The sequence below is a fragment of the Ovis canadensis genome, chromosome 12 (assembly GCF_042477335.2).
Source record: "Ovis canadensis isolate MfBH-ARS-UI-01 breed Bighorn chromosome 12, ARS-UI_OviCan_v2, whole genome shotgun sequence".
In the NCBI taxonomy this organism is placed as follows: Eukaryota; Metazoa; Chordata; class Mammalia; order Artiodactyla; family Bovidae; genus Ovis; species Ovis canadensis.
This window is the reverse complement of record NC_091256.1, coordinates 54,395,755-54,423,441: the sequence shown is the minus strand read 5'-3', so window position 1 is coordinate 54,423,441 and position 27,687 is coordinate 54,395,755. Positions and strand designations below refer to the sequence as shown.

The following is a 27,687-nucleotide window of genomic DNA, read 5'->3' as shown; positions in this document are numbered from 1 at the left end:
CCCAGTGCAGAGCAATGGGGTGCATTTTCTGTCCACATACATCACATAGCCCTTCCTTTGAGGGGAATGTCATGCCAGCAGTCTTCCTTGGAAAGAGAATGGTGCTTAAATGCAGCATCTCACATTTTGAAGGGAAGTTTCACTGATACTGATTTATGGTGAAAGCAAAAATGTGGGAAAGACTTTCAAGACAGTGGAGCATCCACCAGACTCCTCACTGCCCTGCCTCTTTGCAACTCCTGGTGAAGGCTCAGATCTAGGATGTGGGACAGATTGACCTGCAACAGGAGTCAAGGGTAACTGCTGCTAAATCACCCAGTACAGCCCAGGACAGTAAGGACTCTAATGTTAACCTCAAAACATAAATAGTTGTGGTGATACTGAGATATTGCATCATTAAATACAAGCATTCCTTTTTTTTAGTTATAGAAGTAATTTAGCGCAAACCAATACTAAAACACTTGCATGAAGTGAATCGTCTTTACCACGCCCTTCCCAGGTAACTGCAGTTCAGTATTAACAATCATCTGTTTCTATAAACATATAGAACCAGACATGGAGCAATGGCCTGGTTCCAAATTGGGAAAGGAGTATGTCAAGGCTGTACACTGTCACCCTGCTTATTTAACCTGTATACAGAGTACTTCATTTGAAATGCTGGGCAGGATGAAGCACAAGCTGGAATCAAGATTGCCGGGAGAAATATCAATAATCTCAGATACGCAGATGACACCACCCTTATGGCAGAAACTGAAAAGGAACTGAAGAACCTCTTGAAGGCAAAAGAGGAGAGGGGAAAAGCTGGCTTAAAACTCAAAACATTCAAAAAACTAAGATCATGGCATCACTTCATGGCAAATAGATGGGGAAAGAATGGAAACCGTGAGAGACTATTTTCTTGGGCTCCAAAATCACTGCAAATGGAGACTGTAGCCATGAAATTAAAAGATGCTTGCTCCTTGGAAGAAAAGCTATGACAAACCTAGACAGCATATTAAAAAGCAGAAACATTACTTTGCCAACAAAGGTCTATATAGTCAAAGCTATGGTTTTTCCAGTAGTCAGGTATGGATGTGAGGGTTGGACCATCAAGAAGGCTGAGCACTGAAGAACTGATGCTTTTGAACTGTGGTGTTGGTGAAGACTCTTGAGAGTCCCTTGGACTGCAAGGAGATCAAACCAGTCGATCCTAAAGGAAATCAGTCCTGAATATTCATTGGAAGGACTGATGCTGAAGCTGAAGCTCCAATACTTTGGCCACCTGATGCAAAGAACTGACTCATTGGAAAAGACCCTGATGCTGGGAAAGATTGAAGGCAGAAGGAGAAGGGGACGACAGGATAAGATGATTGTGTGGCACCACCAACTCGATGGACATGATTTTGAGCAAACTCCAGGAGATGGTGATGGACAGGGAAGCCTGGTGTGCTGCAGTCCAGGGGGTCGCAGGGGCAGACATGACTGAGCAGCTGAACAACAACACATGATAGTTTATTCAAACATAAATTATTAAAGTTAATGTGCATGTTGCTTTTTTTTTAAGTGTTTCATCCCTCTAAGACAATACCTATAGCTCTGACATTCTAATAGTTGGATTACGTTCCGAAGCGTTGCCTGTCCCATGATCCAAGGAGCAGGGGTCATGTTTCTACAAACTAATTTTTTGACCATTGGAGTGGCTTCAGTGGAAGCAGCTTAAGAAGTTCCAAGTTGCCGCAAAACAGCATCGCGCGCACGGGCCGGGTTTGGCAAGGCATTGGGAAAAGAGGACAAGCAGGGGAAGACACTAGTTTGAGATGCTGAAGTTGGCGGACTTTTGTGGAAGGCGCCAGTGAGAGAGGCGGGAGCAGAAGAGGGCTGGGCCGGGCTCCGCGTCACCTCCCACCTCCGGCCACGGGAGGGCGCACTGGGGCCAATACCGCGACTTCCGCCGGCGCCCCGCCCACCGGGCTCGCCCCGCGCTCCGATTGGCTGCGCGCCGGGAGCGCGCCGAGTCAGGGGGCGGGCCCGCGCCGGCTACAAAGCGACGAAGGTCACGGCGGGAGGAGGCGCGCGCCGCCGCTCCGAGTCCTACCAGAGGCCCTCGGCCCTGCTGCCGCCGCCGCCTGCCACCGCCCACCGCTCGCGCCGGGAACCATGGAGGGAGTGAGCGCGCTGCTGGCCCGCTGCCCCACGGCCGGCCTGGCCGGCGGCCTGGGGGTTACGGCGTGCGCCGCCGCCGGCGTGCTGCTCTACCGGATCGCGCGGAGGTGAGTGCGCGCGGCCCACGCAGCCGGCGAGTATCGCGCCCCCGCCCTCCGCCCGCGGCTGCCCCCACCCGCGCCTGCCCCCTGGCCGCCCGGCATCTTCTTGTCCGTCAGCCTCGAGGCCGCGGCGTGGCGGTGGGGCCCGGCCCGCTAGCCCCCGCGCCGAGACCCGCCGTGCACGCCCCGCCCCCGGAAAGAAAACCGGGCTGGGGCTCCTCTGTCGGGAAGCGGCGGAGAAGCGGGTTGGGGGAGCCCAGGAATGTGGGGCGCGTCGGGGGTACGAACTTCCTCCCCCGCGGAGACCCGTGCAGACCGAACCGCAGGATCTGCAGGGCCCCCCACCCCTGCGGCAGAGTCGAGCGGGGGTCGGGCCGCGCTCTCTTCCGCCAGGAGCCCTGATCCCTGGTCCTCAGGAGCACGTTGGGGTAGGTTGAGTACTAGCCGGTGATTCCTGAGGCGGCATAGGGTGCCTCAGGCGTTGTTGTAATCTCACATAAGCCCATTTCAGTCACAACCGCGCTATGTCTAGAGAAGCGGAGGGACAAAAGAGCTGCAAAAATTGTTATCAATTAGACGAGTCAGGATGTGAACTGAAGCATCCCGACCGTGGAGCCTGCGTCCCTAACCTTTGGACTCTGGAGGCTCCAAGAGCAGGAAAGCCTGACATGACATACTTTAGGGGTGTTTAAATACTGCGCTGGGCTCCTGCTGGGTGGGTTCATTGGCGGCCCCCTGCCCTGGCCCAGGTTCACAGACCTTGCTGACCCCTATGCAGAGCTGGCCTATCATGGGCTTCCGTGGTCAGGGATAAAAGCTTACTGGCCCTCTTACTTCAGGAGGACCTCAGGGGCATCTCCACTGTCTCCCCACTTGATCCACCTTCGCAGGGGACAGGAAAAAAGGTGGGGTTGTGAGAACATTCTAGGTGGGTGGGTTTGTAGCTTCAGCAGCAGATGTTGGAAGCACAGCTCTTAGGTGGGAGAAGCGAAGGAACTTGCCCACGGCTAGTCAGCAGCAGGCGGGGGAGCTGAGACTTGAACCTGGAGGGCTTGTCTGTTCTTCCTTAGCCACCACCATGTACCGCTTCTTACCCAAGGGGAAAAGACGTGAGAGCGACTGAGTCACAGTCTTCCCCGGGGGAGGAAGGGGTGGGAGGGACATCAGCTGTGTCTGCAGGATGAGCCAGAACGGCAGGCTGCGGAGGGGGTGGCCTCGAGGGACCCCTGACAGCCCACATCTCAACGTGTCCAGGCTTCTGCCCAGTTTTTGGAAGCTGGAGGGGCTCGCAGGATCAGCTGGTTCACATCAGTCATTTTATACACGAAGGTACTGAGGTGCAGAGGTGCCTGCCACTTGCTCAGATTCCCAGAGCAATGTTCACAGCAGAGGTGTGTCCAGAGCCCAGTTAGCTTCCCAGGAAATGGAATGAAGAAGTGTCAGCCCAGAGATCACAGCCTGGGCCAGGCACTGCCACCAGGCTTTGTGGCCCCCACCCGTATTGTGTGGCTGGATTTGAGCTGGATATGCCCACTGTGCCTCCCTCTTGCGCTACAGCTGTTCTGAGGGTGGAGGGGGGAGGTGCCGGGGGTGGGGGGGTGGGGAGCCTATTTCTTCCCCTCCTGGGCTGCCAGCCACAGCCTTCCCTTTCCCGGAGGCAAGAGCCTGAGACCTGCGTGCAGTGTCCTGTGAGCTGCTCTGAGGGGAGCCACGGGGGTACCAGTGATACACCTGAGTCGTGATGTGGCCCTGGGACCCATCGGCCGAGAAGACAGCCCTTTCCCGGGACACTCTGGGATTCTCCTTGAGTGCTGGCTTTTGTCTGGGGTCATAAATTGGCCACGGTCACGATTCAGAAGCAAGACGAGCCCCCAGACTGAGCCCCTCTCCCTCCTGGAGGAGGTCAGTGACAGTGAGGAATGGCTTTGGCCATAGTGCGGGTTTTAAATGACCCTGGAAAGGGCATGTGAGGAGAGTTGTTTTTGGAAGTGAACTTGGCCGGGTGGGTGTTTGCAGGCTCAGCAGAGAGGGACAGGGACGGAGGACTGGCCAGGGAGCAGGGGCAGCAGCCTTCTTCTCTGAAGTGCTGTGGTCCCCAGAGCCTCGGGCAGGGCCAGCCTGGCTTCCTGCCCATGGAGTCCTCTTGACTGGACTGCCTGGGACCTGGGTGGCAGTGCGTGCTGCTGGTGGCCCCACTCAGCAGGTGAGAAAATGGAGGCCGAGGAGTTCGGGCTTCCTGCCCAGCGACACCACGACCCTTCAGCTCCTAACCAAGCCTCATGCCCTCGGTCCTCACTGAGCACCTTGGCTGCCGCTCTGCACCCAGGAGGCTAGGTGGAAGCCCAGATTATACTTCACTGGGCTTGCTCGCCCTGGACCCGGGCAGTCCTGGTGGCTTCCTATGCCCACTTCACCCAGACTCCCACCCCCAGACTCTGCTGCTGGGCATCGTGTTCGTCTTCTGCCAGCACAGCCTGCTCACGGCTACTGGAGCCCCCAGACGTGGTTATTGGATTGTCCACTGTCTGGTGTTTGGAGACGAGAGGGCACAGCCTCCCGGGTAAAGGAGTGGAGCCTTGGCCACACTCCTGCACACCTCTCACCATGCTCTCCTGCAGCCATGCAGTCTGGCTCCCCACACCTACACTGGGTGGTCCCTGCCCCCTTGCCTGGCAGTCCCAGCCATTTGAGGGCCATCTGCCTGTGGGCCCTACTGGCCGGCAGGCCTGTCCTTGAGGGTGACGGCTGACGCTCTGCCCGTTGGCTCTCTGCTGTGGCGTCTGTCTCAGCTGCCCTGTGCAGTCGTCGTTCTGTCCTTGCGTCCGGCTCAGGAGTGGGGAGCCTCGTGCATCTCTGCCGCCTTGCTAGCCCAGCCTGTGCCTCTCCAGCCGGGCCATGCTGAGGAGGCTGTCCACTGAGAGCAGACCCAGGCCTTCTGTCTGGTGTAGGCTGGACCGCTGTGGACCAAAGTGTGCTTTGCCTAGAGGTTGGAGTGGGCAGTCCGGAGGCCCGTTGGTGCTGGTCCTCTGCCCTGCAGGAGGCCCTTGGATTCTTGCAGGTGGATTGCACAATACTCAAGGCACAGAGTAGCAAGTAAGGCAGTGCGTGGGATCCCTCAGGGACCCCTCACCTGGGAGGCTGACCTCCCGAGTCCTGAGGGAACCAGCCTGGCTGTCAGAGACCATCTTCCAGACCCGCTGGACCAGCACACGGGTCACAGGCTGTGTGCCCGGTTCCCCTTGGGGGACTTCACAGAGCCTGATGTGGTGGAGACTGCTTGACACATCGGCCTCCCCCAGACTCTGAGCCCCCTATCCCCGCCCCCAACCCTTAAGAGGGACTGAGCCCACAGTGTCTCCTCCGCCTCACACGGCACTGGGCTCACCGCTGATGCCCACCCCCGGCAGGGGCCAGGGCCAAGGGGCATGGAGCTGCAGCCCTCAGAGTGGTGAGCTGGAACTGACCCCCTGCCCCCGCCTGACCTCTTAGGACATAGTGGGATGTCAGGGCACGCGCTTTGCTATCACTAAGCGTGCACGTTTGGGGCTCACGAGGCAATACCATCATTAGGGCCTGTGTTCATCTTTTTCCCGTTGTGTGTTTGGGGCTGTGGAGGGATGGTTCCGGAACACACAGCTGCCCCCTGGTTCCTCCCACAGGGCCCGTCCTACCCTTGGCTGCCTCAGGCCTCCCCTGACCCAAGCAGAGCCCAGAAGCTCAGCACACAGGCAGCAGGAGCTGGGCAAGCACCTTCCAGAGCCTCCAAGCCAACCGCCCATCCTCTGGAGCCTGGTCTTCTACTGGAGGTGGCCAGGCCTTGACCCATCTAAGTTGCTCCTGCCTGTGTCACGAGGTCACTCTCTCTTGGCCCCTCCAACCTTGTCCACCACAAGGGGTTTGACCAGAGCTTCGCTGGGGACGGAGGTGGTTGGCTTGGGAGAGAAGTAGGTCAAGGGGTTAGGAGGGGCACAGGGTGGGGGCGTTAGCCTGAGCAGGATGGGGCTGAGCTGGCTCCCGCGTCAGGCCCGGTAGAGGTGGGTTCAGGCCCACAGGCCAAGGCCGCCCAGCCGCTGTGGAGACTGTGAGCTGCAAGGTCAGCCATCAAGTGCAGCCCGCGAATGTGAGTCACATGCGCCCATGTGTCTGGCATGTGAAGCTCCGGGCAGGTGGGAGCGTCGTTGGTCCTTGGAGAACTGACATCCCCACCTGGCATCGCTGGTCCATCTGCTGCTCACAGGCCTTAGCATGCTTTCAGGGCGCTCCCCAGGGGAGCTGTGAGGGATGACACCCCACCAGGTGGAACCCATCTGGCCGGGGTGGCCGGCAGCTTCTCTATGAGAGAAGACCCTCACCCCCACAACCCTGAGCAGGGATTACCAAGCCAGAGCTGCTGGCTCAGCATGTGCGTGCTGAGTCACTTCACTCGTGTCTGACTCTGTGTCTCTAGGGACTGTAGCCCACCAGGCTCCTCTCTCCATGGGATTCTCCAGGCAAGAATATGGAGTGGGTTATCATGCCCTCCTCCAGGCCCCTCGTCCGACCCAGGGATGGAACCCCGTCTCGTACGTCTCCTGCGTTGGCTGACAGGTTCTTTACCACTAGCACCACCAGGGCTGGCCCAGGCCTAATCCCCCCTCCCCTCCCGGTCACCCCTTTCCAGTCCGGGCTCACTTCCCCACCAACGAAGCTGGTGATTGAGGGTAAAAACGATGACTTCCTGGGCAGGAGGGGCTTCATGCCTGGCCCCCCAAACCCAAAGCCTCAGTTCCTGGTCGCCCACCACGGGTCATCTTTATTCACTTCCTGTTTGTCTTTATTCGTGGGCTGCCAGCTCTTCCGCTGGCTTCTCCAGTAGCAGGTGTGGTATGGTGGGCATCTGGAGTGGAGGGGGCAGAGGGGCCCATCATGAGGCCAGCAGGACCTGGGGGAGCAGGGGAGAGAGGTGTTTGGGCCTGCCTCATCGCCCCTTTGGACACGCCTCCCCTTGGTGCACTATTACAGAGAAGCCTGTAAAGCGGTTACAAATTAACAGAGAGAAGGCCAAGTGCTTAAGTGCCCAAGTGCGGCTTCTCTGCAGAGAGGATTCCCATACCACTAGGCACCTCCTTCCACTGCTCTTGGCCTGAAGGCCAGTGAGGCTGTCAGAATGCCTCTGCTGACCACTTGCCCAGCCCAGCGCTTCCCTCAGTTCTCTCACTCGATCCCTCAGCACCCTTTTTGGAGCAGGGATTGTTGCTGTCCCCATCAGCCAGATAAAAAAATGACTTTCCCTGAAGGTCACACCGTGACCACGGGGCCAGGTTGCCCAGCACTGCTATTTCTGAATCTTGCCCTCCAGCTCGATGATGCTGGGGCAAGCCAGGGTGCCTGCTGTGGACCCTGGGACCCTCCCCTGCAGGGTCTGTTTCCATGTCCTCTGTCTGGGCTTGCGCCTCTCTTCCCCTGCCCCTCCCCTCCCCTGCCCTCCCCATGTAAACTGCAGTTTATTGAGCAGTCAGCCAGACTCTGGAAGCACTTCCCACACTTGTCTTGTCTGCAGATGATAGGTAATAAGACTGAGGCTTGGAGAACTCTTGTGACCTGATGGTCCATGGACAGGCAAGGCCAAGAGGCAGCTCAGTGTCAGAATCAGGAGCTCTCTTTCCAGGGGGCCAGGCCCCCCAACAACCCCAGAGCCAGCGCCCTATGTTACAGAGCGCCTTTACGTGTCTTGTGTCTTTGGGCCCTGATAACATGTGATTGCCAAGGCTGGGAGAGGAGGGATTGGCAGAGCTGGAACTCTGGCTCCCAGAAGCTTGGGGCTGTGCCATCCTCTGAACAACAGGGGTATCCACGTGTGATATGACTGCCCATCCCAGCAGAGACCCAGACGGCAACCCCACAGCTGGAGGTGGATTCTAGTAGCAAGCAGGGGGACAGGAGTGGCAAGGCCAGGACCCCAGGCTTGAGCTGCCACCACCTGTTATCATAGATTTCTGGGACTGGAGAGGTTTCCCTGGCAGTTGCCACGTCCTTACCTCCCCCACCCCCACCCCCAACACACACCCACCAAACAGCCAGGGAGATGAATGGAAGGGACTCGAGCACAGATCCCTCAGTGTCTGGGCCGGGATTATCCTGCACACCCACCTGTCACCGTGCGTGTGCCTGGCGAGGGCCACTGTGGCCAGCCTGTCCTGTCCCCAAGCCAGGGAGGGCCGGCCCCGGGATGAGCAGCTGTCTGCAGTCTCCACCCTTGGTCTCCTTGGCCCTGGCTCTCCTGGGGCTTCTGTGAGCACCGAGGCCCCTTCCATCTGGAAATTCCCCAGGGAGCACCGTTTCCGCAGCCTGGGAATGGGCCCAGGTCTGCGGGCCTTGCAGGGAGGGAGGGAGGTCCGTCCTGGAGCCAGGTCCCTGTCGGCCTGTAGCCTGGCTGGCCCCGGGTTCCTGGTGCTTCTCCAGGTGACCCCAGGGTCAAGGAGGCTTGGCCTGGTTGGCTGAGGATAAGCCCAGGTCCCATGGACGGGTTCATGGCGTCCCCCGCCCTGCTTGCCGCCCACCCTCCCTGGTCTCTCGTCCTCCTGCAGACTCCACTCTGTGCTCGTCCGCAGGATGAAGCCGACACACACCGTCGTTAACTGTTGGTTCTGCAACCAAGACACGGTGGTGCCCTACGGGAACCGCAACTGCTGGGACTGCCCCCACTGTGAGCAGTACAACGGCTTCCAGGAGGTGTGCCCCCGCCCGCCCCGGCCACCATCCAGGGCCCCTCCGAGGACCAGCGCACAGGCTCAGGGAGCCAGGGTGACGTGGGCAGAGTCACGGCACTGACATAGGCGGGTTTATGTTCAGACCCAGGCCTTTTCAGACTCTGCGTCTCGCCTGAGCTGGGGTTCCCCGTGAAGTTCTTTGAAAGAAGAGCTTCTGTGTTGCATGTAAAGAGAGGGAGTGTTGATCCACCTTGGGGGAGTATCTGCATGTGGGGCCTCTGTCCGTCGCCCGGCCTGAGCGGGGGCAGGAGGCTCCTGCCCGTGGGGAGGCCTCCCCCTGACTCAGGTCCTCCTCCCTCAGAATGGTGACTACAACAAGCCGATCCCCGCACAGTACCTGGAGCATCTCAACCACGTGGTGAGCGGCTCGCCTGGCCCCCGCGCCCCCGCCCCCCCGCAGTGGGTGAGCAGCCAGGTGCTGCTGTGCCGGAGGTGCAGCCACCACCAGACCACCAAGGTCAAGCAGCTGGCCGCCTTCTCACCACGTGACGAGGTGAGTGGGGGGGGTGCTGGAGGCAGTAGAGCCGCTGAGGGGCGCCCCCTCCTCACCCGGAGCCCTGTGCTGGCCTGCATTCCAGGTGTGTGATCTCAGCCAGGCGCTTCTCACACTTCCTGTCTCGTTGTCACTGCTGTGGGGGCCCCAGGCCTAGGCGTACCTGCCAGTCCAGAGGGATTTGTCCCTGGGCAAGGGGAGGCAGGGTCCTTGGGCTCCAGTTCGGGGCCCTGTTGGGTCCATCCTGTCTGTGTCCCTCTGAGTCCGTCTAGCCCACCGCCTGGTGGGCAGCTGGCTCGTGGAGGGCGAGGGGAGGCGGGTACTGCCCAGAGGCTGAATGTCAGCCCTTTGCCTCCTGGGTCCACATGGAGGCCAGCAGCCTTGTCGTCTAGCCCATCTCTCCTCTCCTAGTCTGGGGGTTCTGTGACGTCAAGAGACAATGCTTGCTGAAGCCCAGAGACCCTGACTTTCCCCAAGGCCCAGTCTGGGAGGGAGGTGGGGAGGGAGAAAATAGAGGTGAGCTGGGGCTGGGCGGAGAAAGCTGGGAAGGCTGCCAAGAGGAGGGCAGGCACGTGTGACGGGGCATCCAGGGCAGGTTTCTGGCACGTTTGCTCCTAGCAAGAAACCAAACCAGGACCCTCCTGCCCCTGCAGACTGAGATGTCTGGCTCCCCTGCAAACAGGGAGGGGTGTGCTGCATCTCATGGGGAAGGAAGGGTGGGCCTCGCGTTTCCTGGGCTGTTCCTGAAGTGCAGAGGCCCTTCAGTTCCTGCCGAGGCCCTGACCCGGCCAGGGGCTTTCTCGTGTTTCCTGGGCCGCTGGGCTTCAGTGAGGAGGCAGGTCTACCTCCAGGTGGCCCATCTGTCCAAGCCCAGGTGGTGTCCGGAGTCCGGGAGCAGGGCCTGAGCAAGGCCACATGCCAGGCTCTGGCCTCGAGGTGTGTCCTTGGCAGCCGCAGAGCCAGCTGGAACGTCCCCCAGGGGCCCTGCTGTGTCCAGGGCTGTGGGCGGTCCCTCTTCCCAGGCCATTGGTCCTGTCGAGCCCCCGAGGAAGCAGGCGCAGAACAGGGATGACTTGCACACGGTCGCCCCCGGGGCCCTGAGCCTGTGCCCCCTCCACAGGGCAGGTACGATGAGGAGATCGAGGTGTACCGGCACCACCTGGAGCAGATGTACAAGCTGTGCCGGCCGTGCCAGGCGGCCGTGGAGCACTACATCAAGCACCAGAACCGCCAGCTCCGCGCCCTGCTGCTCAGCCACCAGTTCAAGCGCCGGGAGGCAGACCAGACCTACATGCAGGTGCGAGGGGCCTCCCAGCCCCCGAGTCTGTGCCGGAGACCCCTTCCCAGAGGGCGGGCCAGTGACTGGGGGCAGCTCTTCAGAGCCAGGCCCTTCCCCTGGGGCAGCCACCTTCCTGTAGGGCCGCCTCCCAACCTGTGCCCCAACCCAGAGTAGAGTTGGGGGGTCCCAAGGAGAATGTGTGTCATTTGCATGCGTGGCCAGGATTTCTGGGCTGCCCTCCAGAGCCTGGGCACCTCCCAGCACCTCTGGGGATTCCTCTAGCACCTTTGTAGTGGGTGCTCTCCGAGGTACCCTGGAAACTAGGCAGGGAGGTTGAGTCTCAGGGAGAGGGCCTAGTGTGCAGCATCCCTGGGGTTTGAACCTTGGACCAGCTGGCTAAAACCATCATTAGTTTCTGTCACTGTGCTCAGGTGCTAGAGTGTCCTGGCATAAAAAAATGTGATATAGGAGCAGATGGATTTAGAAGTAGAAACCATTCTCCCCAAGCCCAGGGTCCCCAGAGGTGCCTAGCTGGTGGTGGCCGTCTGGCCAACCAGCTGGTGTGAGATTTCCGGTCTGCAGCCAGGCCCCTGACCACTGGCCTGCACACCTGTTTGCACAGAGAGCTGTGCTGACCCTTGCTTTCCTCCCCTCCGCTGTTTTTCAGACTGAACAACTTGCTGTTTTTTCTTTCTTTTTAACTTTGTATTTTATGTTGGAGCATAGCCAATTAACAACATAGTGATAGTTTCAGAGGAACAGTTATGGGCCTAAGTTACCAAAGTTAATAACGGGTATTTTCTAACTTTGACCAGAGTTGTGTGTGTATTCATTAAAATTCTAGTTTAAACCACACAGTAGGAGTTTCTTATGATAACTTGAAAATGATTGGGAAATGTGTTTGAAAGAAGAGGTCACCATCGGATCAGAAGGATTACTGTAGAGAATGTGGCAGCACAGTCCTGCCGCCCACAGTAGCTCGCAGTGGAGTGAAGGCCCAGAAACGAGACAGGTTAATGGGACCCAGGGGTGAGCCAGAAACGAAGCCAAGAGTGCGTGAGAATTTAGGGCACCTCTGATCACTGGTGGTTCTTCTGTGAGTGCTGGGGGCCCCTGGCCAGACCCCCGTGCACAGAGCGGGCACCCAGAGGGCTGTTGGTGGCTCTGGCCCCTTCGCTGACCTGCCTCTCCCTCTCTCAGAGCTTCTGCGCGTCTGCGGTGAAGGCCCCAGCGCAGGTCATTGTGCTCCGGGCCCTCGCCTTCCTGGCCTGTGCCTTCCTGCTGACCACTGCGCTTTACGGCACCAGCAACCCCTTTGCCCCGGGAGCCCCGCTGCCCCCGACCCTGCCACCTGGTAGTAATGGCTCGGCCCCACCAGACAACGGAACAGCCACCGGGGCTGAGGGCTGGCGGCAGCTGCTGGGCCTGCTGCCCGAGCACGTGGCCGAGAAGCTGCGTGAGGCCTGGGCCTTCGGGCAGAGCCACCAGATGGGCGTCGTGGCACTGGGTCTGCTCACCTGCCTGCTGGCCATGCTGCTGGCCGGCCGCCTCAGGTGCGTGAGGGGCAGGGACGCAGTGGGAGGAAGCTCAGCGGAGGCAGGGGCCCTGGGGGCCACACTTCGTCCTCTCCCCACCCCAGGCTCCTCACCTCAGTTGGGCAATGGTGACCTAGCTCACAGGGTGTAATGCTTGCCTGTGCAGATGCAGACCCTGTACCGAACGGCATCCCCTCCCTCTCACCGCAGCTCTGAGGGAGGTTTCCTTGCCCCATTGTACAGACTAGAACACCGAGGCTCAGAAACACTGACTCAGAGCCAGGGGGTGAGGAAGTGTTGGAAGCGGCATTCAGAGCCCCACGCTCTGCTCAGGCCCTCAATGCTCTCCTCTGAGCAGGGCCGGGGTGAATGGCGGAGGCAGGAGGTGGGGGCCAGGAGGGGCCTCACCCCCATCATGGGCCCTCACTCCCACTCTCCCCACAGGCTCCGGAGGATCGACGCCTTCTCCACCGGCCTGTGGGCCCTGCTGCTGGGGCTGCACCTGGCTGAGCAGTACCTGCAGGCCGCCTCACCCAGCTGGCTGGACACGCTCAAGTTCAGCACCACGTCCCTGTGCTGCCTGGTGGGCTTCACGGCAGCCGTGGCCACAAGGAAGGCGACAGGCCCACGGAGGTTCCGGCCCCGAAGGTCAGAGAAGCAGCAGTGACTGCGGGGGGAGGACAGACGGACCAACAGGCCCCGGGCTTTGCCCGCAGCCCGGACAGGGCACCTCTGTCTTGCTTCTTTCTTACCTGCCTCACTCCCTCTCCACCCCCCACCCCCCACCTTAGGGTCCTGGCCCAGCCCCTCCACTTCCCCTAGGAGTCAGGCCCCCCATTCCTTTCTGGCTCCACCAAGCCACCCCCCACCCAGCACCCCCAAGTGCTTTCTAGCTGGTCACCACTGCCGCCACCTTTCTGGCCAAAGACCCCACCGCCACTGCTCTGAGACCAGAACAGGGCAGCACCCATACTGCCTGCCTCTGCCCCGTGGCTTCCACCGGCAGCTCAGGCACCCCCAACACTGGCCATGGCCCCTTTCCTGGCGATGACACCATCGGAAGAGGGGTACGGGCCTGCTCTCTGCTTCTTCTCTCACCTTGCCCCGTCTCTGAGCCCCCAACATGGGCTGGCGATGGTGGCTACAGGCTGGGCCCTCGCCGCATGGCCTGGCCACTCGGGCTGCTAGGTGTAGGCAGGTGCTGCTGAGTCAGGGCCAAGCAGAGCCCCCTACCTCGTCCCACCCTCATTTCTCTGGTCTGTCTTTTTGGTCCTACCTGTTGTCCAGACAGCCCCCCCAGAGCTCATGAAACCAGGAGGAGGCAGGGCTGACCCCTTGGGTTCCCTGCTCTGAGAGCCCGTTATCCCTCAGCCTCCTTCCCCAGGGATGGAGAATGCAGTTCTCAGACCCAGACTGGCCTTGACCATGAGTTTGGGGCGAGGCCCGTGTGGAGGTGGAGGGTAGAAAATCATGCTGCTCCCCGTGGCCAGCAGGTTTCTCCTAATAGCCAGGCCATGGTGGGAGATCGCCCAGGATGGTGGGGGGAGAGGGCTACACGTTCTTTACTTCCCTATCTTTTCAGCACCGCTGTGAGCCAGACAGTGTAACTGGGGCACACACACTTTGCCCACTCTCCTGGGAAGCCCCTGGCTCTGCCCTGGAAAGGCAGGAACCCAACCCTTACAGCCCAGCCCTCCACTCGCTCCCTGCAGGGCTGGGGTTCAGGCTTCCCGGGCCAAGGTGGCTCTGATTGGCAGGTAGCGGGGCCCTGCCCCCCTCCCTCCGTGCCAGGATGTCCCCAGTTTCCTCCCCAAACCCCACCTCCATTATTATGCCCAGAAAAAGTTCCAGCTGCCCAAAGTTAGCACTGGGTAAGGGGCCCAAGGGACACGCAGGCCCGTGACACTGGGTCCTTGTCCCTTGTCTCTCTTTGGCTTGTCACCACTTTCCTCCTGGCCTCTGGAGCCCCATGGGGAGGCTCCTGCTTTCCACCTCCCCGTGGGGCAGCTGCAGAGTCCACAGGGCCTTGGCCTGCCAGACCCCACCACCCCTTCCTGTGCGCCATCTGTACAATGAGAGCTGGACCCCTCCAGGGCCCTGGGGTGCTGGCATGGGAGTGGACGTGCTCTGGAGGCTGTTCTCAGCCTGGGGGCTGCCTTCCAGGGCCGTGGCAGAGGGTAGAGCAAGGCTGCGCACCCCTGCAGGGCCTCGTGTCCTACTCTAATCGTGGTAAGCACGAACCCCGCTCCAGGTATGGACCTGGGGAACTGCACGTGCCAGCCACATGTGCGAGGGTGACACTCGGAAAAGGGCTGTCACCTCACTGAGCCTACAGGGTGAGTGAAGAGTGCCCAGCTCAGGCCCGATCCCCACCATCCTTCCGTTCTCGGGGTCCTGAGAAGCCAGCCCACCCACCCACCTGTGTATTGGGTGGCACTGCACCCTGATACATGGGCGGAGAGCTGGGTGAGTCAGGAGCTGGGCCCAGCTTGCCCTGGGTGGAGGGTGAGGTGGAAGAGCACTGACAAGGTGGAGGAGTGGGGTGGCCGGCCTGTCCCTCGCCTCTGTGAGCCAGTCTCCCGGAGAGGGGCAGTGGGAGCCAGGCGGGGAACCCGTGTCTGTTGGCTGTGTGTCCCCTGGTTTCTGGAATCCCCTGTTCTCAAGGAAACTGGCAGCATGGTGCTAATTACCGCTTTTCTTGGCATTGAGTAGAAGCAGGACATCTGTGTGTACGCGTGTATTTAAGTTAAATTATTTATAATAACCGTAACCAGCTCACGCTGGCCAGGAGCCTGCTGAGCAGACATCTCTCCTGCCCTCTAGTGGGCGGGGACGGAAAGACACCCACGTGTCGCGAGATGGACCTCATCGAAGGAAGGCTTCCTGGCATTTTTAGTTTGTGTGATTTTTAAAACCACGCATCTATCCCTTCAAATTCCATTATGTGGAGCATATTTCAGCACCTTCCGACATTACTGGCGACAGCTGAGGAAGTGCGGGCACCACTGGGACCATGGCTCATTCCCTGGGAGTGTATTGGCCTCCTCTCCCCTCCACTGGGGACCACCTCCAGACCCTGCAGAATGAGGGGTGGGGGCGTGGGACCGTCTTCTCCCCCGACCCCAGGCCAAGTAGGCTCCCTCATAATGCTTACCCAGGAGCCCCGGGAGAGGCCAGTGTCCCCTCTGCCTGTGACTGTCACCGAGTCCCGTCCTTTCTGTTGTGTAGACGTGGATGACTGTCTAGTGACCCTGTAATTGCTGTAACCACAACTCCTGGCCTTAGATGTAGTGTGTTTGATGCTGTATTTTCAATAAATGCCTCCGGGGCCCTGCTCTGACCGGGGGGCATCAGGCACCACGTCTTTTCTGTTTTTTCTTTCTCGTTCCTTCAGAGGCTTTTTTGCCAGGGGCGGGGGCTTCGAGGGACGGGAGCGCCCACCAGAGTCAAGATTGGGAGCTGGCAACATGGGCCCCGAGCAGCTCAGGGCCCACCATCCTCGGGTGGCGCGTTTATTTCCTTGTCTCCCTAAGCTGCTCCTTAAGTGTCGTCCTCTCTCTCCTGCTCCCGGCCTGGGCCAGGATGGGGTTGGAGAACAAGAGGCCCCCCTCAGTGTCAGATGGGGTGCAGTGCAGCCAGCAGCCCGCCACTTCCCCAGACCCCCTCCATCATGGCGGGCACACAGGATTGGGTTCCGGGGCCGGACGCCTCTCTGAGATGTGGTTTGAGGGCGCAGGTGGTCTCTGGGTGGGGGGCTGTTAAGAGGAAGCATCGGTCTGAGTGCAGCGCTCTGGAGCCTGGCGGAGGTGGGGCTCCTTTGACAGGCTCCCGAGGACTGTCTTCTGTGGAGCCAGGACAAGGGCTCATGCCTGACACTTCACACGATCTGCTAGCTGAGTGATGCCATCACATGTCCCAACAAGAGGGTCAGACTGAAGAACCGTCCCCTCCTCCCCCCCAACCCCTCAGTGCCACGTTGCTCACTTGCATCAGAGATTGGGAGAGCACCTGTGCCAGATGGGCAGCCCCGGGTGTGAGCAGGACCTGGGAGGGAGGAGCTGGTCAGGCCCTGCTGGCCACCTCCAAGACCCATGGCCTGACTGGGCTTTAGCTTGCCAATTACTTGCAGTGTACTTTGGCCAGTGCCTGGCCTGGCCCAGCCCATGGGCTGCCCAGTGAGGTAGCACAGGAAGCCCAGGGCAGGCAGACATGCTGCCGCCCCCGGAAAGGCTCAGGCGTGTGTGTGTGTGTGTGTGTGTGTGTGTGTGTGTGTGTGTGTGTGGTCATCTCCCCCTCCCCCCTGCCCCACCCCCCACTATGGCCCACACACCCTGCCCTCAGGCTGCCGCTGCACACAACAGCCAGGGGTCTTGGGGGTATAGGTGCAGGGGACTGGAGCAAGTTAGCCAAGGGTCCCAGTGCACCCACGCTGCCCCTCGGTGCCGAGCATCCCCCCCCACCTCCGACCACTCCCCAAGGTCGTCACTGTCCTGCTGCATGGCATCATAGTTCTAAAATGACAGTACCAACCTGTGTCTTGTGTTTAGAGTCAGAACCTTCCCCAGGCATTTTGAGGGAAAGGAGGTAGGGGTCACTCTGGGCAGAACGGGTCCTTGGGTGGAATGTAGGTGCATCCAGCCTGGGGCCAGCCAGCCAGGTGCCCAGAGTCCTTTATAGATTTGCTTGATAGGTTCCACAGCCTTGATTTCCCCATGTCCCGCAAACACTGGGCCCACCTTTGGTTCCAAAGTCCAGGTGGCCTCCTGGCACTTAGAAAGGCAATAAAAAGGTCACGTGATTCTCCGGGCCAGCATCAGCTGACCCACCCTCTTAGAAGTTATTTAAAATGAGGGGAAGGGGAGAAAACCAGGGAGATCAGTAGACTGAAGCTTGGCCAGCAGCACCCCAGGTGTGCAGCTGGGGTGGGCGCCTTAGCCAGCCCCCGGCTCTGCTGCAGGGCCTGAGCCAACCTGCCCGTCCGTCGGCACATTGTCCTTGGGCTCAGTTGTCCCTTGGGACTGAGGTAAGGCTGGACCTCTGCAGCTCCGTCCACACGGCGGACTAATCCCTTATTAACTGCCTCTGCCCCCTCCCCCTCTGTAATCAGTTGCCTTAATCAGAAGCATGGTTGACATTCTGGCTTGGGGCCACTGGGTCGTGTGGTGTGATCTGTACCGCGCTCAAGTTAAAGAGACACTGTCACCTTCCGACTGCGGACAGCCTCGCGATCGCTCACGGCTCTTTCTAAGTGTCCTGCCAGAGCCTCTTCCCGGAGATCCCCAAGCCTGGCTGCCTCCCCCTCTGCTCTGCCAGGGGCTTTAGCGGAGTGTCTGGTGTCTGAGACGAGAGAGCAGCAGCAGTGGGACTCCCAGGGTCCGGCCCAGGGGAGTAGGGGCTCCCCGAGCTCGGCCACTGCGAGGAGGCTCTGGGCACCAAGCAGGAAGCGGCCCAGTTGAGCGCCCAGCGCAGGACTGGGCGTTTCTGCTTCGAGGTGAAGGGTTGGCGTGAGGTTGGCGAGGGCGACAGTGTCACTTTAATACCGAGACTCGTAGTAGACCTAGTTTGCTGTGAGGCTGAGGGGGATCGGAGGGGGCATGCAGGGAGGGGTGGGTCACGCCAGCACCTCCCAGCCACTCGCTCCTAATGGCGTGAATGTGGTCGGACCGCTTTTCTGCTGCAACTAACACACGCCTCCTCTGGGACCCCAACTCGGGCCCCACCTTGCACCGTGGGGGAAGGGAGGGGCCAACCAAGGTGGAGGCCCTGCTCCAGAGCCCCCCGGGGCTGACCTGCTCCTCTCTCCCACGCCCCCCCGGGCTCTCTCATAGGTGCTTCCCAGGAGACTCCGTCGGCCTCTTCCCTACTGGCCCCAGCCTGACCGGCCCCAGCCTGACCGCCCCCTGCCCAAGCCTGAGCATCACGGGCCCCTCGCCGTCTTTGTTCATCCCCTCCCCGCCGGGCTTCCTGCCGATCACCAACCAACAGCTGCTCCGGTCCCCCCGCCGGGCCTCGCCCTCCTCGTTGCCTGGCCGCCTCAGCCGGGCCCTCTCGCTGGGAACCATCCCCTCTCTGACACGAACAGGTAAGTGGCACTAAAAGGCATTGGTGGGCAGTGCGGGGCTCGGGGCACCTAGCTGAGCTCGAGGTGGGGGTGGTGGTCCTACTGTAGAGTTGGTGGAACTGGGTTCAAACCCTGGTGTGTCTACTCAGTAACTGCCTGAGCCGAGGGGCTTAACCATTCTGAGCCTCAGTTTCCCACAAAAAGCAAATGAGGCCAGTTGTGGAACCGACCCCGTGTGAGGGGTAAGCCAGGTGACGGATTTAAAGCGCTTAGGTGTCACAGCTCTTACTATTACTGCTGTTTTGTGATCCTGTGTATGTGTGTGCTCTGTCACATCTGACTCTTTTGTGACCCCGTAGACTGTAACCTGCCAGATTTTTCTGTCCATGGAATTTTTCAGGCAGGAATATTGTACTGGGTTGCCACTTCCTCCTCCCGGGGATCTTCCCCATCCAGGAATAGAACCCAGGGTCTCCTGCGTCTCCTGCAATTTGCAGACAAATTGTTTACCACTGAGCCACCTGGGAAGCCCCTGAGACCCTGGGGGCTGGAAAATTTGCCCCCCAGCCTCTGTGGTCCAGTGCCCAGGGATTTGGTTCAAGCCTGTCGTGTTCATGGAGCCCTGGTGGGACCAGTATGTGGTCCCCACCGAAAGAAGCTTTGTCTCATCCCTCTTCGCCAGCAGGATCTTTCCAGGGGCCCTGCTGGGTCTTCTTTAATGACCCTCATTTAGGGAGGCTGCCTGGTGCCCACGGGGTTTGCTTTATCCTATGGGGGATGACCTGACAGGCAGGGCGGTGTGGCAGGATCCAGCTTCCAGGAACGTGGGCAGCATCTTGGTTAAGCTGGGCTTTCGGACATGTAGTGTCTCTCTGAAGCCCTTCAGCAGTTCCCCAACGTGGGGGCTCCCCCTGCCCAGCCCGACATCCCCTGGGCCTGTTCTTCCCATAACTTGTCCAGCAGCTGCAGCTGCCAAGACCTGGGGTTTGAGCCCAGGCGTCTTCTCACCCTGTGTGCAGTCCAGCGTCCTCCTAGGTAGCGGGTGGGTCACCCTGCTGGACACACCGTGAGCCAAGCGGTGGGTAGTGCTTGAGGCCTGCAGGGTGGGATTGACGGGGTCAGAGTGAGCCGTGAGTAGTTCTGAGATCTGGACTCCAGGCATTTCCATGTCACCTGACATGAGCCATGTTGCTGGGAGAAGGGCTTCATCTGGTAATGGTTATTCAGCAGAGTTCCCTGAGCAGGTGAGTCGCAGCTCAGGCCCTGCTCAGACCTGGGGCTGATGGATGGGGCCCTGGGGGCCCTCTGTGAACAGTCCCTGGAGCTGGGACAGAGGGGAGTGGAGTGGACAGGAAGACCCTGGACCTGGGAACCTGGGGACCCAGCCTCTGGGCCCATCCGCAGACGGTGTTCTCTGCAGAGCCTCCAGGGTCAGGGCAGGGACCCACGCTCTGGAGCCGCTGCTGGACGGCACGGGTCTGGCCCCTGCCTGCTGTGTCCACAGGCTGTCTCTTTGCTGCCGTGGGAGGCCTGAGGTGAGGGCTCAGGAGGCCTCCTGCCCCAAGGGCCCAGGGCGGTGCTGTGGGACACAGGTTGGTCTCAGAATGACGTGTGAGGGCTGGGAACCAGTCACCATCGCTGGGGCCAGCCCTTGGCTCAGATGTCAGGCGGCCTGGCAGCCTAGGATCCATCTTGCCCACCTCTGCCTGCCTCTGCAGCTCCTGCTGCAGGCCTCACCCCGGCTCCCTGCAGCTCACGCCAGGCGGGAAGGCCCCTCCCCTGCACCCGCCAGGTTAGTGGAGGAGGCGGGACTCAAGATGGCTGGAGAAAAGGGCACAGGGCAGGCGCCAGGCCCAGCCTCCCGTGTGGCCTGCGTGGGTTCCAGTTTCCTTATTTGCGAAGCGGGGACCTGCCCTTGAGGACACAGGATGTGGGGTGACGCAGAGGAGCCATGCCTCGGGGAGGGGGTTGGAGATGGGCCATCTCCCCAGGGACCTGTGTTGCCTTCCTGTCTGCAGACTCAGGGTACCTGTTCAGCGGGAGCCGCCCTCCGTCTCAGGTGTCCCGACCCGGGGAGGCCTCAGTTTCAGGTAAGAAGGACCGAGCACCAAGGGGAGTGATGGGAAGGTGGCTCAGGCGGGCAGTGTGCAAGCCGGGGTTTCCAGAGCACGTGTGCAGGGCGGGGCGGCGGACAGGCCCCTGGAGGGGATTCTGTTCAAATCCCAGCCCCCGTCCTCCCAGCCGTGCAGTCCTGGGCAAGTGCCTGACACCCCGTGCCTCATTTTTCTCTTCTGTGAAATGGGCACCAGTTTCTGGGACTAGCTATGGTGCCATCGTCCTTACAGTGGTGACACGTGGAGATGGCACTTGGAAATGAGCAGGGCCCAGGTTAGCTGAGCCTGGGTCTCCAGGGTTTCTTTCTCCCCAGGCCTTGTTCTCAGCTGAGGGAGGTAGCAGAGATTTGGACAGAAATTGGAGAGAGGCAGAAGGGGCATCGCTGAGGCTCTGCGATCCTTTTTCCCTCCCTGGGTGCCTCCTCCCACAGTTCCCAGCAGGCCCCCCTGTGCCCAGCAGTCTAGGCCCAGCCTTGCCTTTCTCGCTCAGTTGGTAGACGAGAAAGCAACAGATCAGAATAGGCGCTCCTGTAAGCAGAGCGAGCACTCACAATGTTGTCATCTCTGCCTTCCTCCCACCTCCAGATTACTTCTCTCTGCTGTCAGGCAGCTGCCCCTCCTCCCCGGTCCCTTCCCCGGCGCCCTCTGTGGCCGGCTCGGTGGCCTCCAGTGCCGGCTCCCTGCGCCACCGCCGGCCCCTCATCAGCCCGGCCCGGCTCAACCTGAAGGGGCAGAAGCTGCTGCTGTTCCCGTCGCCCCCTGGGGACACCCCACATACCCCCAGCAGCTCTGACGAACACTCGCCCCACAACGGCAGCCTCTACACCGTCGAGTCATCCCCAGCCCCACAGAAGCAGCCCACGTGGGACACAAAGCACATGGCGGGTACGGCCCTCTGAACTCACCCTGGAGGTGGGAGAGCCCCGCAGGCCATGGGAGGCCTCCAGTCAGTGTGCAGTGGTGGGGACACCATCAAGAGGTTGCTCAGGGCCTGTCCTGGCTCTTACCTGACTGTGGCTGCTCTCCCAAGTCCAGACACCCTCCGGCCTGGCTTCTGGTGACCTTGAACCCTTCAGGACCTTGCCCTTAGTTGGCTGCTTTTATTTCCTTCTTTTGCAGTTGACTTGGAGGATCCTCTGTCCCGTGCATCAGGCTGCAGATGTTTTTTATTTTGTTCAAATGCTATTTTTCTACAAAGCATTCTAGAACGTTTTAACTTAGGCCTCAACATTTAACATCTAGACGTTTCCCATGAACCTGTGGATTTCCTGTGTCTGTCATGACATCAGAAGATCTGGCCATACCAGGCTGGATAGGTAGAAGGGCAGGCTGAGGTCCCTCGCCCCAGCCTCTGCCCCTCCACAGCCCTGCTTGTGGCATCGTCTTCCACACCTAGTGGCATTTGAGTTTGCAGCTCCTGACCCAAAGCCAGCTCCCTTCCCGGCAGCTACGCAGACAGGACCTGAATGAGGAGCTGGCCACCCACTGTCCAGGGCAGGCCAAGCAAGTTGGGACCAGCAAAGCTGATGGCCACCGGCCGCATTCATGGACCATCCTGGGATTGGAGGTGGAGCTGCCCACATCTGTCCCTGGGGGTATGCCCTGAGCTCCCACTGAAACGCCCCTTCTCCCTGCAGACACGAAGTCAGTGCCGGAAGGGGGCAGCAGCTGCAGCAGCCGCTCCATCAAGAAAGAGGACGACTCATCCCAGTCCTCCTGTGTGGTGGACACCACCACCCGAGGGTGCGCCGAGGAGCCCACCAGTTGGCGAGGTCTGCGCCCTGTGGAGTGTGCAGGAAGAGGGCAGGGCCATGGGTCTGCAGCCACTGTCCCCTCCTGTCTGTCAGAGAACAGCCCCTCAAGGGCCCTTGAGTGGCAGAGGGTGGTTTGATGCCCCTCGCACCTGCTGTGCCCCCCATGGCTCAGTTACGAAGGGTCTGCACCTGCGCTGTCACAGGGGCCTCTGGCCTCAGGTGGCTGCTTAAGTCTAACAGTTACGGTGTAATCAGAGTAAGAATCTGACTGCCCAGCTGTACCAGCCACATAGCAGGTGTCCCAAGGCCACGTGTGGCCCGCAGCTGCTCAGGAGGACAGCGGGTACAGAACACTGTCACCGTTCCATAAACTTCCCCGGGGGGGTGTTGGCCTGCGCACGCTGGCGGCCAGTGCGGAGGCTGCAGGCCGTGCTGGGCAGCATTTTGCCTGGGTTCAAATCCAGGCTTCTCAGCTTGCGAGCTCGGGGTGGGCTGTGAGCCTGAATCGGGGTTCTGGGTAAAGCCCAGTGATCAGGTCCTGACACTCCCCCGGGGCATGTGGAAGCCTTGTGTATTGAGCAAGGATTTTCCTGAAACAATCATTTTGGGGTGACCGGAAATGGGGGCTGCCCCCAGATCATGTGGAGTCTGGGACATGACCCAGCAGCATCAACTTGGGGTGGGGGGGCCGAGTCAGCAGCTTATTACCTTGAGGCCTGGGCAGGGGCCTCCTCCTGTCCTGACTGTAAAGCTGGTGTCCCCATGGCAAGGTACAGGTGTTACTGCCCTAGCCAGGTACCTGCCTGGTGGAGCAGGGTCAGGAAGGGAGGCACCTTCAGGGAGTCAGGACTTGGGAATTCCCCTGCAGTCCAGTGGTTAGGACTCTGCGCTCTCATTACCAAGGGCCAGGTTCCTGGTCAGGGAAGATCCCACAAGCTGCAGGGTGCAAAAAAAAAAAAAAAAGTGAAGACTTAGAATGACAGCAGATTCCTGGGGTCTTTTCAGATAGGAAGGTTTCTTGGGGGTGGGGCCTTAGCCCAGGGGAGCCCACCCCTTTGGGGGCGGGGCCTCAACCCCGCAGCGCTCAGCTCACTGGTCTCGGTTTTTCTCTTGGAAGGTCGTTTTGGCCCCTCCGTGATCCGGGGCCTCCTCGCCGTGAGCTTGACCGCCAACGCACTCTTCACCTCGGCCTACCTGTACCAGAGCCTGCGCTGACCCGTGGTCCGCAGCCTCCTGGCACCCGGAGAACCTCGGAGGGTGCGCCCAGGTGCATGCCGCTTCCACCACTGCCGGCCTTGGCCCTTCCAGAGGGCCCGCCGCCTCCGCCCTCTTCTCCAGGGCCCTTGACCTCGCCTCCGAAGAGAGTCCTGTCCCCCGCCGCCTTCCCCCACCTAAAAGACTGCAAGCCTGGGCGTGGTCTCGGGGGCTCACTTCTCCCCGCCCTCTTCCTTGGCTGGTATCAGTTGTGCGTTTGGTGCTGACACTCTGATCTCCAAGCCAGAGATCCCGGAGGGGCTGCGTGACTCTGGGGTCCCCTCCCTACCGTCCAGCCCTGCCTGGCAGAAATGCCACTACTACTGTGAGGGGAGCAGGAGCTGGGCTGCCCCCCACCCCCGCGTCCCCTGGTTGTGATCACCTCTTTGTACTGTACTCCCTGACCTGGTCAGGTGGAAGGTAAAGCCCCCGTGGACACCCACATGAGGACCAGCGCCATCTGCCCTTGTCCTGCACCATGCCGTGGGCTAGGCCTGCCCTCTGGCTCTCCCGGGTGGGCAGTGAGTTTCCTGCCCGGGGCTCCTCAGAGTTCCTGGGTCTCTGGGGCCCAGCTAGACTAGTGTAAGCACCCCTGCAAGCTCTGTTCTCCCTGCTGCACCCCCATTTTATTACCTCTGGTGACCTTCCCAGGCAGCAGCCCGGCCACCCTGAGAACACTACCCAGGGCCACCCCGTCTCCAGGCCCCTCCCTCATGCACTGCCCTCAGGGGCTTTGCTGGGCCCCTCTGCCCGCAGGTCTCTGAGGACCCTGGACCCCTGCCCCCATCCTGCCGTGAATTCGGCTCCCCTAGGCGTCCTGCGGTCGCAGTGGGCTCAGTGTGACTTCTGTCTCCAGGCCACCGTGGCTTGCCTGCTTCCTACCCCAAACCCCTCGGTCCTGCCACTGCCCTTCCAACTGATACTGTGGGTTTGTCCCCCACACAGCGCCCTGACCTTGGGCTGGAGTCCCATCCTGCCCTGGAAAGTCAGGCACAGGGACCCTCACGGTGCTGTGAGGAATGAGAAGACTGCCTGCAGGAGTCAGGATCCCCACGCCACTGCCCCAGGCTCTGGACGCAGGTGTGGGGCGGCGTGCATGCGTGCACACTCCGTGTGTCCGTGCACGTTTGTGCCACTCGGTGAACTCTGAGTCTCCTTAGGGGGAGGGTCGTGAGGGCAGAGGAAGGGTCTTCACTCTGTCATTCAGGGATAAAGTTTAATTTTATTTTTCTACACATTTTTGCCAGGTCAGGCATTCCGCTCCTAAGCAGGATGCCCCCAATCCTCCCTGCCAGGGAGGTTTAGTTTTTTTAAGCTTCGGGTGCTTTTTTAGTAATCTTTTTTTTTTTTTTACCATGTGGGGAAGGAGCTTGCTCTGACTTCCCCCACTCCTGAGAGCTACTGTTTCCTGCCCTGCCCCCCACCCCGGAACACGGGGAATTGGGGGCCAGGGGCCACGCCAGGCCCCTGACTCCAACTGCCAGAGATGGTTCCAACTCGGAGGTGATGCCTCTTGGCCCCCATCTGTACAGTGGGCATGTGTGTCGAGTTTTTTAATTTTACTTTTTGCCTAACCAAACCAAACTCCATTCCCGAATGCCCTTCTTTGGCTCTGAGGAAGCTCCAACCGAGTGCCCAGCCCTCTTTCACCCTGGCCAGCCAGGCCCCTCCTGCCCAGGGCCTGTGGTCCCAGTGCCCCCCAGGGGCAGGGGAGAGGCTGGGCCAGGAGGGGGCTGACTTATGTTTTCTTTCAAATAAAAACACAACCTTATTTTTCTTTACAAAAGCAGAAAAGGAAACCAAAAAAGATACCAACCTTTGAACTACACCCCAGTCTGTCTTGTCTTCATTTGCTTTGCTCATGCGCCAGACAGGGTTATGTGTATGTGTTGGGGGAGGGTGGGTGGAGGCATATCCACTCTATACAGAGCCCAGGGTGAGCGGCCCAGGGCTCCTGGTGTTGAGTGGTGGGTACCAATGGCTGTGTTCCCAGAAGGGCTCAGGGATTTGAACAGGACATCAGCAGAGACATACTTTGCCGACAAAGGTCCATCTAGTCAAAGCTGTGGTCTTTCCAGTATGTAGTCATGTATGGACGTGAGAGTTGGACCATTAGGAAGGCTGAGCACCAAAGGATTGATGCTTTCTAACTGTGGTTGGAAAGAGAAGGCTTGAGACTCCCTTGGACTGTAAGAAGATCAAACCAGCCAATCCTAAAGGAAATCAACCCTGAACATTCATTGGAAGGACTGAAGCTGAACTCCAATACTTTGGCAATTTGATGTGAAGAGCTGACTCTGGGAAAGACCCTGATGCTGGGGAAGATTGAGGGCAGATGTCTGCGGGAGAAGGGGTAGACAAGAGGATGAGATGGCTGGATGGTATCATCGACAATGGACATGAGTTTGAGCAAACAGATGGTAAAGGACAGGGAAGTGTGGTGTGCTGCAGTCCATGGGGTTGCAAAGAGTTGAACACAACTGAGAAACTGAACAACAATCAGCTACCTGGGTGGGCCTGGGCAGGAGGGTGGGCCTGGGCAGGAGGGTGAACTGGAGCAGAGATAGGAGGCCCTGGGTAAGCAGCGAGAGCAGGGGTTCAACCGGCTCTTTGCCCCTCCCAGCCAGTGGCCCCTGATCTGGCCCTGGATCACCCACATGACTGAGACCTTGTTTTCCCCCCAAGCCCACTTAGACTGGCCCAGCCATCCTCCCAGCAAGTGGACTTGGCACCAGCCTCCCCAGGTGTACCAGTGGACCCCCAGCCCACATGCTGGCCCCGTTGGGCCCTGACGTAGCAATGGGAGATGCCCCAGTGAGCTGGGAGCCTGGGTGGGAACCCCAGGGCCTGGCCTCCTGAGTGTCCCAGCACAGGTTCTGAGCCCAGGCTACCCAGTGACCAGAGTCTGCATTTCTGTGGGCTTCAATTTGACTCTGAAGCAGGGCCACCATCCAGGGCTGATCTGGAGATGACTGAAGCACCACACTATGGCAAAGGACTCATTCAGGCCTAGCACCTGTAGGGAGGGTGGTCGGTGGGTCCTTGTCTCCCTGAGGATGGCAGGGCAGGCTGTCTCACCAGCCCTGAGGGCAGATGGGAAGGGATGGGCCCGAGCCACTCGCTCTGACCACGCACAGATCACAGCCGACCGTGTGTGGCAGCAGGGCCAAGCTGCTCCAAGTGTGTGTGCAATGTCACTTCAGTTGTGCCTGACTGTGACCCTAAGGACGTAGCCCTCCAGGCTCCTCTGTCCATAGGACTCTCCAGGCAAGAAGACTGCAGCGGGTTGCCGTGCCCTTCTCCACGGGATCTCCTGCATTGGCAGGCGGGCTCTTTACCACTAGCGCCATCTGGGAAGCCCTGAAGATGGAGCCACAGACACATCCGAGTTCACTGATCTCAGAGGTCTTGTGATGTCCTCTGAGGCTGTGACTTCAGGAGGCCAAAGGGCCCAGTTCTTAGCAGCCCTCTCCTCCAGGGAGCCTGCGAGTGCACGCCCAGGAAGAACCCCAGGCTCCCTCAAAAGTCACACCCGCCCCCCCTGCTCAGAGCTCCCACCCAGCCTTGCGCTGGGACAAGGAGACCCAGCTGAGAGGGCTGTGGGGAGACACCACCCTGGTTTCTGAAAAAGATTTAGATGTATCTATTATCACCTCACTAATGTCATCTTCTGTTGTCTCCTTATGAAAGGGAAATAAGTTTATTGTAGAAAATCTACAAATACAAGTGAGCAAAAAAGAAAATGGCCCATAATCTCACAATTAAAATGTTGGTGTCTACTCTTTTTTTATCTACATACGTATCTTCATATTTTCTTTTATGAAAATGGCATCTTTCTGCCTGCTGCATTCTGTCACTTTATTTCTCACTCTGCACTATCACGGGCCTATTCCGTATCAAGTATGCTTGCTCATCCCTCTTACAGCGTGCCTTCCCGGAGAGCACAAGCAGGCAATCTGATCTTCCCTTACTCCCAAGCATCTAGATTCCTGCTTTTTAGCATCGGGACAGGGGTAAGCATCTTGTGGGAACCTGTGTCTTCTGTACCTAAAGACTGTTCTTAGGATAGGTTTTGGGGTTTGTTCTATCACAGGTTTATCAGGAACCCAGAGCATCTTATATGCATTGCCTGGTTGCATTCTAGAAAGGAGAAGAAGGTGATCTAGGGTTTGGTTTTTTGTCTTGGGAGTTTTTTTCCCTTCAAA

General features: G+C 59.6%; 1 protein-coding gene across 3 annotated transcripts; it reads left to right on the top strand.

Annotated features, from left to right (window-relative positions):
• The first annotated feature begins 1,997 nt into the window (after positions 1 to 1,997).
• Positions 1,998 to 25,310, top strand: TMEM201 (transmembrane protein 201). 3 transcript variants are annotated; one of them, XM_069544772.1, is made up of 11 exons: positions 1,998 to 2,249; positions 8,834 to 8,954; positions 9,294 to 9,485; positions 10,606 to 10,782; positions 11,965 to 12,317; positions 12,744 to 12,947; positions 18,128 to 18,381; positions 20,379 to 20,450; positions 21,060 to 21,359; positions 22,112 to 22,246; positions 23,346 to 25,310. In XM_069544772.1, exons 1-11 carry the CDS (start codon positions 2,137 to 2,139, stop codon positions 23,441 to 23,443), a joined length of 2,019 nt encoding a protein of 672 aa, XP_069400873.1. In that variant the 5' UTR covers positions 1,998 to 2,136; the 3' UTR covers positions 23,444 to 25,310. The 3 variants fall into 3 exon arrangements, with proteins under 3 accessions (XP_069400873.1, XP_069400872.1, XP_069400874.1); XM_069544771.1 differs by having other exon boundaries at positions 8,810 to 8,954; XM_069544773.1 differs by lacking the exons at positions 22,112 to 22,246; positions 23,346 to 25,310 and adding an exon at positions 21,594 to 21,804 and having other exon boundaries at positions 2,038 to 2,249; positions 8,810 to 8,954.
• Positions 25,311 to 27,687: the final 2,377 nt, after the last annotated feature.

What these genes read in the sequence shown, in the direction of transcription:
- TMEM201 (XM_069544771.1), top strand. Translation starts at nt 2,137, where the DNA reads ATGGAGGGAGTGAGCGCGCTGCTGGCCCGCTGCCCCACGGCCGGCCTG. An exon ending in CTGCTGGCCGGCCGCCTCAG is followed by an intron (nt 12,318 to 12,743) that starts GTGCGTGAGGGG and finishes CTCTCCCCACAG; the next exon opens with GCTCCGGAGGATCGACGCCT. An exon ending in GGAGCCCACCAGTTGGCGAG is followed by an intron (nt 22,247 to 23,345) that starts GTCTGCGCCCTG and finishes TTCTCTTGGAAG; the next exon opens with GTCGTTTTGGCCCCTCCGTG.